The following is a 15311-nucleotide window of genomic DNA, read 5'->3' on the forward strand; positions in this document are numbered from 1 at the left end:
AGCCCAATCTATACAGCTGGGGATGGACTATTTATGAATTCCAATTCATTTGACCCAATCTATACAGCTGGGGATGGACTATTTATGAATTCCAATTCATTTGACCCAATCTATAATCACTTAGCTCTCACACAACACCATGCACATTATGTTTCCTCTGTTTGTATTTTTCTGTATTTTCCAATTTCACCAGGTTTTTCTGACAATTTGGGGAAAATGCAAGGTTCTTACTTGGAATTTTTTGCTCAAAAAGTATTCTTATAAGAGAAAGGCTTTCCACAGGCCATTTAAAGATCCCTCGCCGGGGCGCTTGAATTTCGAAATCAGAGTCGCCGGGGCGCTTGAAATTTTCCGATCAGTGTATTTTTCAGTAAAAGAAAGTGGAGATTGTAAAAAAAAAATCAAGATTTCTCTATCAGTGTATCAATATTTCCTGTTTTAAAAGAGCACTCGGTACCTACTTTCACAAGTAATTGCCATAAACACCACATGGGGTAATGGATAATCCACTGATAAGACGCGTGTATCGATTATTCTAGCCACATTACATGGTCATTTAAATGCTGACAAGGATCTATCAGGTATCTTTCCAGTCGTCAAACTGTGATGTTCATCGTCCAATCCGTTACGCGAATGCTTATGAGGGCGTTTTTTTTTATATTGACGTCGGGCATGAAAAACAGTTTATCGCAGCTTGATTAGCAAGAAGTTGTACCATTTACGTAATATAAAACCGGTAACTAGTACAGTACAGTACATTAAAGAAGGTTTCGGGTATCATCATCACACCTTTTTACTGGAAACAAGTGTTACCTATGACTCATAATTAACACGAGAAATTAATTGCAAGGGATAAACAATAAATTACTTAAATATAGCGAGTATGTTGTGCCAGCGATTTTCCTTGCCCAATTGGGAAAAGTACCCGTACCGGTCCAATTGAGAAAAATTGAGTCGTGAAAACCTCAAAATTGGGAAAAATCGAGTCGTGAAATCCTTAAATTGGGAAAATCGCGTCGTGAAGTTTGGGTCTTATTGAATACATCATACAGTTTATACTTCATTGAACATACCCATTAAAATAATCATTTGCGGGCATGCCTTAATGACCATTAAGTAATTAAGTTGAAATAATTAACAAAATATTATAAAGAACACACACAATCAATTACAAATTGTTTTAATCTCTCGAAAGCAATGTCTCTGTCTTTCATTTTTTTGAAAATTTCAACAATCTTTGATGTTTGATCATCTATCAGTTGCTGGCATCCCTCTCTGCACAGCATCATTAGTGCTGTCAATGTGTCGTGTGATAGACAGTTCCGATTGTTTGTGCAAAGATTGTTCATTAGACTGAACACCCTTCCCACAGAGGCAAGGTAACAAACCGACATAAAACAGTACGCTGGCTGCCTGACAAAAGAACCGAAAACAGTAACGACTCTATTGATTGCATACGCTGAATAATAAAACACGAAATTAATCGAGCGCGTGGTTACACACAACTATACGATTTTCTTTGTTCGCTCGCCGAAAGTTGGGTTTTGTTACGAAACTTTCAGTCGTTTTGAGAAAAAATTCAGACGCCTATTGGGATTTTTTCAGATGCCGATTGGGAATTTGGAAATTTTCGCTCCATTGGGAAAGTACCGTTTACCGGTACTTTATAAAGAAGGAGGAAAATCGCTGGTTGTGCAAATAACTCCCGGTTACATAACAATTTAATTCCAGTACATGTATATTGTCCATTTATAGAACTGATTCACCTCGTTTTTCTGACATTTATTCGACACGTAATGCGCTTTAACAAATTTTTGTTGAATTAATTACGCACACTTCTAAATGTTTTGTTCGATAATCGATACTTAGAAGACTGATGACGGCAACCGTCCGTAATCCTTGTGGACAACGTGAATTTCATGCATAATTCCGTCAAAACATTTATTCGACTCGTAAACTGTTTAAACAAATTATCGTTAAATTCATAACGCAAATGTTAACATTTGTTGAAATCTAAAATAGGAATAATTAAATGTGTAATCCGAAACCCATTCCTGTAAGTCGATGTTAACGCGTTTTTAATCCGAAACACACTTCCAAATGTAAATGTTACCGCAACGTTAAAATATTCTTGCTTCAAATTAGCAGTGCAAATTTATTTTGTGTCGAATCTTTTTCTCAATTAAAAAGAGCGCGAAAATTATGCAGCATGTACAACGTCGCATCATTTGCATAGTCTTAGAAAGCGTGCGTGTATTGAGCGTTTTAACAAGCACACAACACATCAGGGGATAGACGCATGTTCAGAGGCAATATTTCATGAAATCTATAAATAGTCAATATAAATTTATTTGATACTATCGAAAGATGGCAAGGTTTGTGTTAAAGAAATAATTGAGAGCTTTTATCGTAAATATTTACCAGAAAGAGATTTATAAAAACGGAATAAACGGAATTATCGGGTAATAAATAGAAACTTGAAAAGAAGTAAGTATACAGTAATAGAGTCGGGTTGAAACGGATGTATTGGGGAATCATTTGAGTCGGGATTTTACTATCAGTGCGGGAAAGTTTTAAAACAATAAAACAATATAAAACAAGGGACAAAATTGTCACAAAACCAGGTTTTCATTGTGAAAAAAAATTGATAAAGGGAGACAACTCAAACTGAACTTTTGAAATGAACAAACAAAATTAACCCCCTTTGTAAGTTTGTTTCAAAATAAATCTATTTTTAGTCGTGGCGACCTTGACATTGGAGATATTGATGTGATTCTTTCGTGAGACACACCGTCCCATGATGGTGAACAAATGTGCCAAATGATTTTAAAATCTCACAATGAATGACATGGTTATGGCCTGGACAAGCTCATTTATGGCCATTTTTGACCTTTGAACTCAAAGTGTGACCTTGACCTTGGAGATATCGACGTAATTATTTCGCGCGACACACCGTCCAATGGTGGTGAACACATGTGCCAAATGATTTTAAAATCTGACAATGAACTACATCAGGGGTGTGATTGAGGCAAAGTCAGAGGGGAGGAAAATTCTGTTGACTGATTATGACTACGCGAATGGCGCACATAACGCAATGACAAACATAAAAACAGACATTAAAATAAACAACTTTTTGAACTTCATAACAATATTTCTTTATAAAAACCTGTTAAACTTCACATTAATCATACTGGGGATGCAAAGTAAACAGTTAAGTAAGTATTTATTGTGATCAATAGCAGCAGTTTTTCAATGTATTGAATGACAGTTAATAGACTAAATATAAACAAACACACTTGAGTGTTCTTCTGGTGTTAATGATGTATTAACTGAGTTAAATTAATATATTTAATTTGTTTACCTTTCAATATCTTGCATTTCACATCTTCACTCAGTTCAAAGCTATTTCAGTTAACTGAACAGCGTGACAAACATAATAAAGCAGAATATGCATATGAATCTGATTATACACAGACCCACAGACATATAAAAATCAAATCATGTTTGTCTATTTCCATGTTTGAACCATACTCTCTAAATTGTTTTACTTCGCGAGTAGACTACACTCCAATTTGCAAACACTGGTTTCCGTGACACAAATTCAATGGGCACATTTCTTAACAAAATATGTGTTGCTTGTATCTAAAACGTAGTCTTTTTTTTGACAAACAAATTTCATTATTCCTATCAGACTAGGTAATGTCAGTCGTTTATTCGATTGCTATTTGTTATTTCAATAATCTTAATTTTCTCTTCACAATGGCGCCATTTGCAAACAAATCACAGAGCGCATTTTAAGAACATGATTTTAATTGGAAGATTGGGAAACGACAGCCAATTATATGGCTCGTTTTAAAAATGCTTAGGCAGAATCTACCAGTGTAAAATGCGGAGAGATTTCGCGGGCCGCGGATATTTCGGGCCGCTTATGAAATACTTCCGGGGAATCGGTGGTAGCCCCTCTCCCCCACATTTTTTAAAACGAATTTACACAAATCTCAGAAGTGACATCCGGGGCAACCTGATCCGCGGAAATCCGCGGAAAAATCACACCCCTGGACCTAAACCTAGTAATGGCCCGGACAAGATTGTTCCGCCCGCCCGCCAGCCAGCCCGCCCGCATTCGCCAATCTAATAACCAGTTTTTTCCTTCGGAAAACCTGGATAAAAATATATATATTTTTAAATGACTGGGGGATTTTCTTGAAGAGTCATAGCGCACCAAATGACGTCTTTTGACTCTGTTTTTCTTTGAGTTATAACACACCACAGAACGTGAATTGACACGTTAAATTTAAAAAAATCAAAGTCGCGAGGGGACACCCCTCCCGAACCACCCCTATCAGCCCCGTGGCGCCTGACAAAAATCCTGTGGAAAGCACTGAAAGACTAATTCAATAGAGCTCTTTATAATATTTAAAAATTCACATAATTATCAAACTTTACCAAGACATTAAGTACACAAACATTAAAATCAAGATGCATAATTATCCAATTTAAACTTTTAAAGGGGCCTTTTAATGTTGGTTCACAAAATAAATAAAAAATAGTTCAAAATTTTCACATTTTGGTTGTAGTTATGATATTTGTGAGGCAACAGTAATACTGAACATTTACTATGCTCTAAAATATCCATTATATGCATATTTTGACGATTTAAAAACCTGACAAATATAAAGTGTTGCAAAGCGAAACGATTTAATAGTTTGAAGAGTTTTGTTGTTGTTGTTATAGTTTGTGATACTATAAGGATTTCTTACATAAAATACCTTTTAGAATTTAGATCCAATGTTTACATTTATCAATATAAAGCATTTAATGACAAACTTTAATACATGCAAGAAGTCTGTGAAAAGGCCCCTTTAAAATATTGAGGAAAAATCATTTTCAAGGATACTTTCCACCACAGGCGTTTGGTTTCCGATATAACTCACCATATTTAAACAGGCATGACAGAAAGAATCTTTGCGTTTCAAAATTTTACCTGGTCCTCATTTCGTTCTGTTTCATCTTTGGAAAATGGTCTGATTCGCAAATACACAGGCATATGTTCACTCGGAACAGGCGGTTCTAACACACTAGGACGTCCAAAGTCAGCTGCAAATTAATGAATAAATGATACTCAGAAGTAACAGGAACTAAATACTATACATACAAATATAGCAGAAGTTGTACAACTGATTGGCCAGCAAAATCATATTACTGATTTGTCGGTCAAGAGTCTCTGCAATTTTTTTTAAACCTTCAATTTGAAATTTTTAGGTCCCTGTTGGGAAAGATATATACATTTTCCACTGGGAATGGGGCCCGATACTCGCCACCATTTTGAACACAAAAAAACACTGCCGTAGTTCTTTTTTCTTTTCCACATGGAATACGATTTTAGCATTACCAAGACAGTTGATCTTCCACAGGGCTCAACATTAACAGTTGTCCTATTGCCCCTGGCAAGTAAAAGTTGGGTCCAGGCAAGTTATTTTATAATGTAGTTGTCCGCCCAGGCAAGTGCAAAAAAGAACAAAGATCATTTAATTTAGACTTTAATTAGACTGTAATTGCTGAAATCATTTTGTTAAATGTGCAAAAATAAAAAAGGTTTTGTGGTGTATCATTTTTATCTTTTTTTAAATAAAAGAGGTTTACAGTTAATGTGATATTTCATGTTTTAGCAAGTGGCATTACGTTCAGGGCAAGTGGATTTTCTAAGTACTTGCCCAGCAGGGCAAGTTGGTTTTTAAGTTAATGTTGAGCCCTGTTCTATACCATTTCAGACAGTGGTATCACTTTCTGATTTATATCCATTGCTGTTTGTAACCGTTCAAATTTAAATTTGTTTTTCAATCTCCGAGATTTTGTGAGACTCGTTCCTTCGTTCAATAATCTTCATGTTATGCTTCACGAAGGCATCATTTGCACACGAAGCACCAGAAGAATTTTAATTGGAAGATTGGAAAACCAAAGCCAATGACATCGCTTGTTTAAAACAAGAGCACCGCCTTGCGGGTGCAGACCGCTCATCTATTTTCTTTTTAAAGGTGAAGGGACTCTCATTTTCAATCACAAAGGAGGGAGGAGTGGAGTGAAGAGGGGTGTATAGTGTGGGGTTGTGGACATTTATTACATTATCTTCCAAAAAAGCGAAAAAAAAAAAAAAAAAAAAAAAAATCCGGGGGGGGGGGGGGGGGGGGGGGGTTGGGGGGGGGGCGATGGGGGGGGGGGTTTGGGTGCGATGGTTGGACGGTATTTCAAACATAACCATTTTTAAAAAAAAAATGGGGGGGGGTATAGTGTGAGGGTGTGGTGGTAATTTGTGAGATGATCTTAAAAAAAAAAAAAAAAAAAAAAAAAAAAAAAAAAATTAGGGGGGGGGGGGTGGGGTGGGGGGGGGGGGGGGGGGTATAGTGTGAGGGTGTGGTGGTCATTTGTGAGATGATCTTAAAAAAAAAAAAAAAAAAAAAAAAAAAAAAATAGGGGGGGGGAGGGGGGGAGGGGGGAGGGGGGGGAGGGGACGGCACGGGGGATGGTTTGGGTGGAGTCTATTGTGGTATGTCAGGTAAGAGTAGTTTCATCAAAGTATCAATCAAATCTAATCATAAATAAAGAAGTTATGGCAATTTTAGCAAAATTTAATAATTTGACCTTGAGAGTCAAGGTCATTCAAAGGTCAAAGTAAAATTAAAGTTGCCAGGTACAGTAACCTCATGATAGCATGTAAGTATTTGAAGTTTGAAAGCAATAGCCTTGATACTTAAGAAGTAAAGTGGATCGAAACACAAAATTTAACCATATATTAAAAGTTACTAAGTCAAAAAAGGGCCATAATTCCGTAACAATGACAACCAGAGTTATGCAACTTGTCCTTTTACTGTACCCTTATGATAGTTTGTGAGTGTTCCAAGTATGAAAGCAATATCTATGATACTTTAGGGGTAAAGTGGACCAAAACATAAATCTTAACCAAATTTTCAATTTTCTAAGTATAAAGGGCCCATAATTCCGTTCAAATGCCAGTCAGAGTTACATAACTTTGCCTGCACGGTCCCCTTATGATAGTTCATAAATCTTGCAAGTATGAAAGCAATAGCTTTGATACTGTAGGAATAAAGTGGACCTAAACACAAAACTTAATCAAATTTTCAATTTTCTAAGTATAAAAAGGGCACATAATTCTGTCAAAATGCCAGTCAGAGTTACATTACTTTGCCTGCACAGTCCCCTTATGATAGTTAGTAAGTGTTGCAAGTATGAAAGCAATAGCTTTAATGCTTAAGGAATAAAATGGACCTAAACACAAAACTTAACCAAAATTGTCAATTTTCTAAGTATAAAAAGGGCACATAATTCTGTCAAAATGCATGCCAGAGTTATCTAAATTTGCCTGCCCAGTCCCCTCATGATAGTAAGTAAGTGTACCAAGTTTGAATGCAATAGCATTGATACTTACTGAGAAAAGTGGAACTAAACGCAAAACTTAACCAAAATTTTCAATTTTTTAAGTATAAAAAGGGCACATAATTCTGTCAAAATGCACGCCAGAGTTATCTAACTTTGCCTGCCCAGTCCCCTCATGATAGTAAGTAAGTGTACCAAGTTTGAATGCAATAGCATTGATACTTTCTGAGAAAAGTGGACCTAAACGCAAAACTTAACCGGACGCCGACGCCAACGCCAACGCCAACGCCAACGCCAACGCCAACGCCGACGCCGAGGTGATGACAATAGCTCATAATTTTTTTTCAAAAAATAGATGAGCTAAAAATGCTTCGGTAAAATCTACCAGTGTAATATTGGGACAGGTTTCGTGGGCTGGGGATTTTTGGGCCGCTTACAGGGTTCCCAGCTTTTTGTATTAACACTAGCAACCCCAGCAGATCTTATCAGTGGAAGATCTAAGAAAATCAGCTAATCTGCATAGTGGTTCCATTACAAGTTATTTTTATAAAGTATCTTAAATAAAATCAAAATAATATAAATGCAGATTGAAAGAAAAAAAAATCTCTTTAATATGATATAAATTTTAATAATATTGAGTTTATATTCGCTGCTTAACAATCTATATTGTATTCAAGTACAACGTCTGTGTCCCATTTCCTTTGTTTACTGCATTTTCGAGTACCTGAGCTGACAACCGGTTGTTTACAACACATTTGCGACCTGACAAGGTCATTTGAATATTAATGATGTTGATATAATTATGTTCACCAATGAAAAACGTTTCCGATGATATTCGCGAAATTATGCTATGTTAGTTCTACGCGACGAAAAGTAGTCCAAAAGTCTACGAAAGTTTCTTCAAAATATAATTTTTTTGTGTTTTTTTTCGCATAGAAAATCACAAAATATAAGCTCTGATCTTTCATTTGGTACCAGAATTATAATTCGGAAACGATATTTAGTACGTCACATTTATCATTAAAAAGCACATGTTTGGGAATTTTCAACTAGGCCAGAGGTCGAAATAGCGGCGCCATATTGGAAAATTTGATTAAGCTGGTAGCGTGATCGATAACCGTGATTTCTTCAACAATTACTTTATATAAACCTAGAAAAATGATAGCAATCAAATGGTAAGTTATTTTTTATTTTAATTATGTTATTTTGTATGTTGATTTCCCATTATTCATTACAAGACAGATGATCAAATTTCATTCAGATTGGTCGTGTGGAAATTCGTACCGAGTTTCAACAGTCTGCTGTCAAAATGCCTCAAAATGCAACATACGTAAAACCAAATGCAAATAAACACAACCGAAGTACTTTAATGTGTTTCTAAGTATATATTAAATGTCAAATGACCAATAATTGTAATGTTAAATGCATATGAAATGCTTCATTTATTTTGTTCATATCGAACTCAGTACGTTTGTACCATTGACTGGCATTGTGTTTTTGATCTCATTTATTTGTTTTTAGTTTAATTTGTTGTAGAAAATATTAAAAACCAACAACGTTAATTGTTATTTTAAATAATGAATAATGTCTTGTTACAGTTGAATTTAATTGTGTTTTTTTTTAAACATTCAGAATCAGTAATGATTCCAGTGTCTTTTATGTTGTAGTATTTGTAACTGATAATTTGTGGTTTAGGATTGAGACAAATTATGGTTAACATTAGTGCTGAAACAATATACCAGTTTATCGGTATATATCGCAATACGCAATCCGCATATTGTATTGAGATACGATTTTCATCGTACCGGTACGAACATTTTAGAAAAATTCATTCACATTTCGTCCAGAAAAGCTATTCGAAATAATGATAACAAGGTAAACAAAACAAAGCAGTGTACATTTTTTTTCCATAAAAATAGCATTCTGATAGTGTATTATACGGAGTAGCGTTGTTACATCGGAGCTTTCGTTTGATGCTTTTGAACAGATTATCGTTGAATTAATTCCGCACAGCTGTAAATGTTTTGTTCGATTCTGAATTGAGCATTATTAAATTTGTATATCGAATTTCGGAATTACGCTGCCAAATTTAAATGCTACTGCGACAATAAAAAATTCTAGCGTCAAATAAAAAGTGCTTTATCCTTTGTCTCAATAAAAAGCGCTCGATAATTATACAGACATGTAGAACGTGGCATAGAAAGTATGGGTGTATTTTGTGTCTAAAAACGGGAACATCACATCAGGTGAATTACGAGTGTACAGTGGAAAAAAACGCCCCGGTTTGACGTTATTTCATCACATCTTTAAATAGTAACGAATGCCAAAATGTATTTGATACTTAAGAAAATTTGCCAATGTTTGTGTTTCTTGTTATTCTTGAGCACATTTATAGTAAATATATACCAGAATTTGCTTTAAAACTGGAATATACGGGATTATCGGGTAATTGGCAAGTTATAATTTTGGTACAAGTTAGCAATATATTGCGATATATTGCAATACGGGTTTTTGAACTGACAATATATTGCAATACAGTTTTTGGCATATTGTTGCAGCACTAGTTAACATTGAAGGATTTTATTTTTAACAAATCGTTCTATTTTATATTTATATGACATTAAACATTGAAAAACTAAAACTTTATTTATTTTAGCACAATTTCATTGTTCTTTTCAGGATCAGCTGAGGATATTACTCAATTGCCGAGTTCCCCGGACCATTCTGTGAACAGCAGAACATAACCAAGTGTGATCTGCAGAATGAGAACATAAGCAAATTAAAACCTGATTTTGCACTATCAAATGGACTTGTAACAACTACAGTGAATGTTTAGTTTTTATATTATTGACATGTTGTGTTGTTTTGTTATATTTTGTGATGTCTTTATTTGAGAAAAAAAAGTGGAAAATAAAAATATATTTGTTGTGATATTATATTATATACTATAATGTGTCATTATTTTCATTATAGTTCATACTATGCAAAAACTAAGTAAAGAAATGAAAAAAGCATGAAAAAATACATAAACCTGCCAAATTTGAACTCTCTTCTTTAGAACAAAAGTTATGACAATTTCTCTGTAATAAAATAAGGCGACAGTGCCGCAATTTAATGAATTAACTATGTAGTAATAAGTAGCAATATTTTCCAATATATCGACAAAATTTCCATGACAAAAATTGTCATAACTTCTCTCCCCGTGAGGATATTTTAACAATTTAAACTGTTTTGGAAAGCTTTTTATAATATCTATCTAGCTAAATTAATAAAACTAATGTATGGCAAATTTTAAAATTTAACTGGGGTTGCTATTAACACAATTCCCTGATTTTCCCCGATGAAAAAATAAAAATTCCAGGATCATAGTTTCGACCTATTTCTTGTTTTAGACACCCTCAATAAATAGCAGTTGGCCAGTTGCAGACAATAACATGTATTATATTTATGTAATTTTAAATATATGGCTTCCCATTTCCCCTCACAGCCATCCTTTCCTCGCCTTTTCATTTATTTTCATTTAATGTTTGTTTTGCAACAATAATTGGAACATATTATTAAGTAATTTAACATAGCCATGCAGAGGAATCAATTTGCTGTTTTAATTGTATGGACTTTTCGACACAAGTCGGGAAAGTCTGACCAAACAAAATTTCCTGATTTTTCCCGGATTTCAGGAACTTGTCCCAAATTCCCTGACTTTTCCCTGACTGGAAAAAGTGAGTCTTTTTCCAGGTTTTCCCTAATTTACAGGTTGGATAGGAACCCTGGCTTATGAAATAAGCTAGCGGAATAGGTCGTACCCCCCTCCTCAATTTTTTTACGCATTTTCCATTAGGAATGGGAATGAATACAGGCCCCAAATTTGAACCAAAAACACACTGAATGGCCTGTATAAAGCACTGAGATTCACTTTTGCAAAGAACACCCATCACTGGACAGAAAAACATTTTCAGAAAACATGCAGGTACGAATTTGCAATTCTGTATGAGCTCATTGGCATTTGGATTACAAAGTGACCAAATATCACATTCATACATATTAAATTGCGTTTCAGCATCATCAGTGGCTGTATGGTACTGTCAGGTTCATCTTCATCTGTTTCCTCCATTGGCACAATGTCAGCAGTAACACGTTGATTATGTCTCAGAGCCATCTTTGACTAAAGAAAAACAGTATCATTTATCAAATCAATTTATGTTCGTGTAATCAATAAAACTTGCAAAGCAAAAACCTATCTGAGCAACCCCAAGAAGCTGTTTCTTTACCATGCATAATCCCAACATTTTTTTCCTAATTTGCTTAGTACGTCTTGAATGCTCTGTCTTGTATTAATGTACCTTAAAAAATAAAAGACGTTATTTATTTTAGAACTTGCAAATCTTTAATTGTCACTTTAAAAAAAACAACAATGCTCAATTAATCCAGAAAAGTATAATAACATCACTTTACTATCAGTGATTTTTTTTTGCCAGAAATTACAGCCGATATTCGGCTGCTTCCCAATTGCAAAAAATTACGTTTTTTCCCAAAAATTTGATTAAAATTTCCCAAAAAAGACAAAATTTTCCCAATGAAGCCAATAAGATTACAATGTAATTTAGCAATAATTTCGAACGAGTGCCGAGTCGTCGCCGAACAACAACTGACTAACGTATTTTTCGCGAATTTAGCCGAATACGATTTTACGTTGCTATCCACATCTCTCTCTATATTGCGGAGGATACCGACGATAGTCGATGTATCCCGATTGTAAACGCCTGTTTTTACACACGCCCAAGATGGCGGCAAGCAGACGAGAAATTTACGATGAGCGTCGAAAATGATAAATAACATTCAAATTAACAACGGATATCATATGGTTATTACGGAATAATTTAATGCGTGTGTCAATTAACGCAAAATACGTTTGAGATAAAAACAACAAATATTTATAACAAATCTTCACAGTGAATGTGCATCACGGAAATCAGTGTTGGGAAATTGGAGTTAGTCTACCGTTACTCACAAAGTTAATGCATTTAACTATTTTAAGATGAGTATCGTTCGAAAATGGAAAGAGACAAACATGATATGATTTATATGTTAGTGGATCTGTGTAAAATCAGATTCATATGCATATTCTGCTTTATTATGTTTGTCACGCTTTACAGTTTACTGAAATAGCATTGAAGTGCAAGATCATGAAGATGTTGAAAGGTAAAGAAATGAAATAAATTATTTTAACTCTATTTAATACATCATTGACATAGCAAGACCACTAAAGCGTTTTTTTATATAAATATTTGTTAATGTTTTCACCATATGATATTTAATTTAAAAGAATACTGAATTAAATTCTTACTGTTAAAGAGGTTATGATTAAATGGTATATTTAAGAATCTATATAGATTATTGCAAGTTCAATATGAATGTGGAAGGATATTAACTTAACATTGTCTTCATTGTAAGAACACATTAAATTAGCACTTTATAATATAAAAATGCTGTCAAACATACTTTAATAATTTTAATTCTGTTCTTATAATCATATTTATAATGTTTCCCAATTTCATATATATAACGCGCTTCGCCACAACAGATGAACGCAAAGTCGCAAACTGTGTTTTCCGCCGTTTATTCTTCACATTTAAACCACATGGTTTACATCGAGGCTGCGTTATTAACAAATATCAACACTGACACAGCGAGCGAATCGAGAGATATTTAAATTGCTTAGGTGTGCATAATTCAAAGTGTCATTACATAATTCTTGCGGAACATTTCGAGAAATGAATTATCCACACAGGTATGTAAATATTATTGAAATCCGTTGATATTTACTGTCTGATATCGGGCTTGAATGTTGCGTACAAAATACTTGCGCAACAATATAGACAAAGGAGGAAAACTTTCCACCATTGTTTTGCTGCCCTTGTTTTGGTATTTCGCCCGTTGTACGTTCCACATATTACAAATATATCCTCTATTCCTATAACTTCGTGCAACCCTATAAGATCGTGTTCTTTTTTATGACGTAAACTTCTAAGCAACATTCGAACGCGTGTGCCCGAAAACAGTTCACTTTTGTACCGCGACAATTTCCAGAGCCGATAAGACAACAATTATGAGGAAAAAACAATAAATATGATATAAATTGTCCGTTTTTCTGACCCCGTTCCAAAGAAATAGCTTGAGCAATGTTTAAAATCTGCACATTTCCTCCACCAGACGTCTATGTTTTGATCGTAAAATGTTGTTAGAGTAGTTTCCCTTGGAAGCCCGTCTCGAAAATGTATTGTGCTCTCTGTACTTTGCATTACAATACCATTAAAGAATGATGTGTATGCGGCAAATTTTAACCCCAAATGACGACACTAGAACATATGTTAAGATCGTGACCTGCCTACTGCGATAAAGGTTCTCACTGCGTCAATTTGGGATTTTGTCACAAAACAACTGTCATTAGAAGGGGTGACAGCCTTTTATGCCCCCATTTGAAATATAATTTTATTTAGCTATTTTCCGTGAGTAAATACACTTTATGTAGACCTCTGAATACAGTTATCACAGTTCATATTTCGTTTTTATGAATACTAGTTTCGTTTAAACCATTCTTTTCAATACAGTTTATTCACGAAATTCATCTAAAACAACACATATTTAATACAAATAAACACATTTTCACAAACAAATATACCGGTTATTATAAACACATCTTAAGGCCTCGCTGTGACGTCATCAAAATCGGTGCACGATCTTATAGGGTAATTCTGTGTGACGCAGACTACGATGTACATGAATGTTGAAAGGAACGTAACTCCATTAATATTATCTGTCAACCAACATATTTCACTTGTTATTTGTTAAACAAAAGATAAATCATAAAGTATATATCAAGTTTAGTCATTGTTTAATGATTTTTCATGAAAGATATGCCTTTGAAGTTTAAGGTGCACGAACTTATAGGTTCAGAGGCTAATGAGTAGCTTAATATTAGAGAGCATCAACAAGTTGGACTAGCGTGTGTAGATACCTTAGTTTTACGTTTATATACGTACCTAAAAACATGCATGATCACCGTTGCAGTTAATTTATGTCTGTGAAATTTATTAGAAAAAAAAACTCTTTAATTTCAACGTAATTTTTCAGATTCAGAAAACACAAAATTTCGGAACCTCAAATTCTTGCAAATGCCTTTTAGAACTGTCATATTAAACACAGCAATTGTTAGAGTTCAAGTCAGGTGCAGGTAAAATATTACACATGGATCCAATAACAAAATACTTATTGATCAATAATACAAAAGTTTCCTTCCATTTACCTCTTTTGTTTTTCCCCGCCGTCGTCTTTCAAATATGGATCTATCCAATCAAAACTAAGTTTTCATAATAACCCAAAGCAAAAATAGCCGAAAGAATGTCGCATTAAACGAACCGATAATTGACTGGTTCCGCGCATAGGCGATGGCAAATCATTTCCGTCAGCTGACGCGGTTACAGTAATTTTGTCAGAGGGGCGGAATATTTTATTGTTACCATTCATAAGCATTGGAAATGCGAAAAATGCAATTGCATGTTTATTGTTATACGTATATCCTCACATTAAAACAGAGCGCTTGAAAAAACTTCATGTACACTGACTTAATACCAACGTGAAAATGTTCACATGTTGTCGAATGTGTTTTAAATGGTCGCATCACTCTGGCTGTTGCTGTGCACACTTTTTTGAATAGCACTTGAGATAAAAAGATAGACCGAGGGTATTGGGCCAATAACACTTTTTATTTTATGCTTTCCGGTGGTTTATAGAGAAATATCAGTGAAATAAAACTGGTATTCCACTGTTTTAAACAGTGAAAAATAACAGTGAAAAATATCGATATTTGTCACTGTTTTACTGTGAAATGACGTCATTTTTTCAACGGAATGACGTCATGA

General features: G+C 34.5%; 1 protein-coding gene across 5 annotated transcripts in view; it reads right to left on the reverse strand.

Moving 5' to 3' along the window:
* The window catches only part of LOC127881860 (kinesin-like protein KIF20B), a 113444-nt gene extending 98618 nt beyond the window's left edge, over positions 1-14826 (reverse strand). For 3 of the 5 annotated variants that reach the window (XM_052430029.1, XM_052430030.1, XM_052430026.1), the window contains exons 1-3: positions 14696-14826; positions 11431-11554; positions 4985-5097 (exon numbers count right to left, since the gene is read on the reverse strand). In XM_052430029.1, the coding sequence (XP_052285989.1) occupies positions 4985-5097; positions 11431-11548 (231 nt within the window). In that variant the 5' untranslated portion in view covers positions 11549-11554; positions 14696-14826. Of the gene's footprint in view, positions 1-4984; positions 5098-11430; positions 11555-14071; positions 14304-14432; positions 14648-14695 lie in introns of those variants that run through there. The other 2 variants (XM_052430027.1, XM_052430028.1) reach the window with 2 other exon arrangements.
* Between the last annotated feature and the right edge of the window lie 485 nt (positions 14827-15311).

The sequence above is a fragment of the Dreissena polymorpha genome, chromosome 5 (assembly GCF_020536995.1).
Source record: "Dreissena polymorpha isolate Duluth1 chromosome 5, UMN_Dpol_1.0, whole genome shotgun sequence".
Classification (NCBI taxonomy): domain Eukaryota; kingdom Metazoa; phylum Mollusca; class Bivalvia; order Myida; family Dreissenidae; genus Dreissena; species Dreissena polymorpha.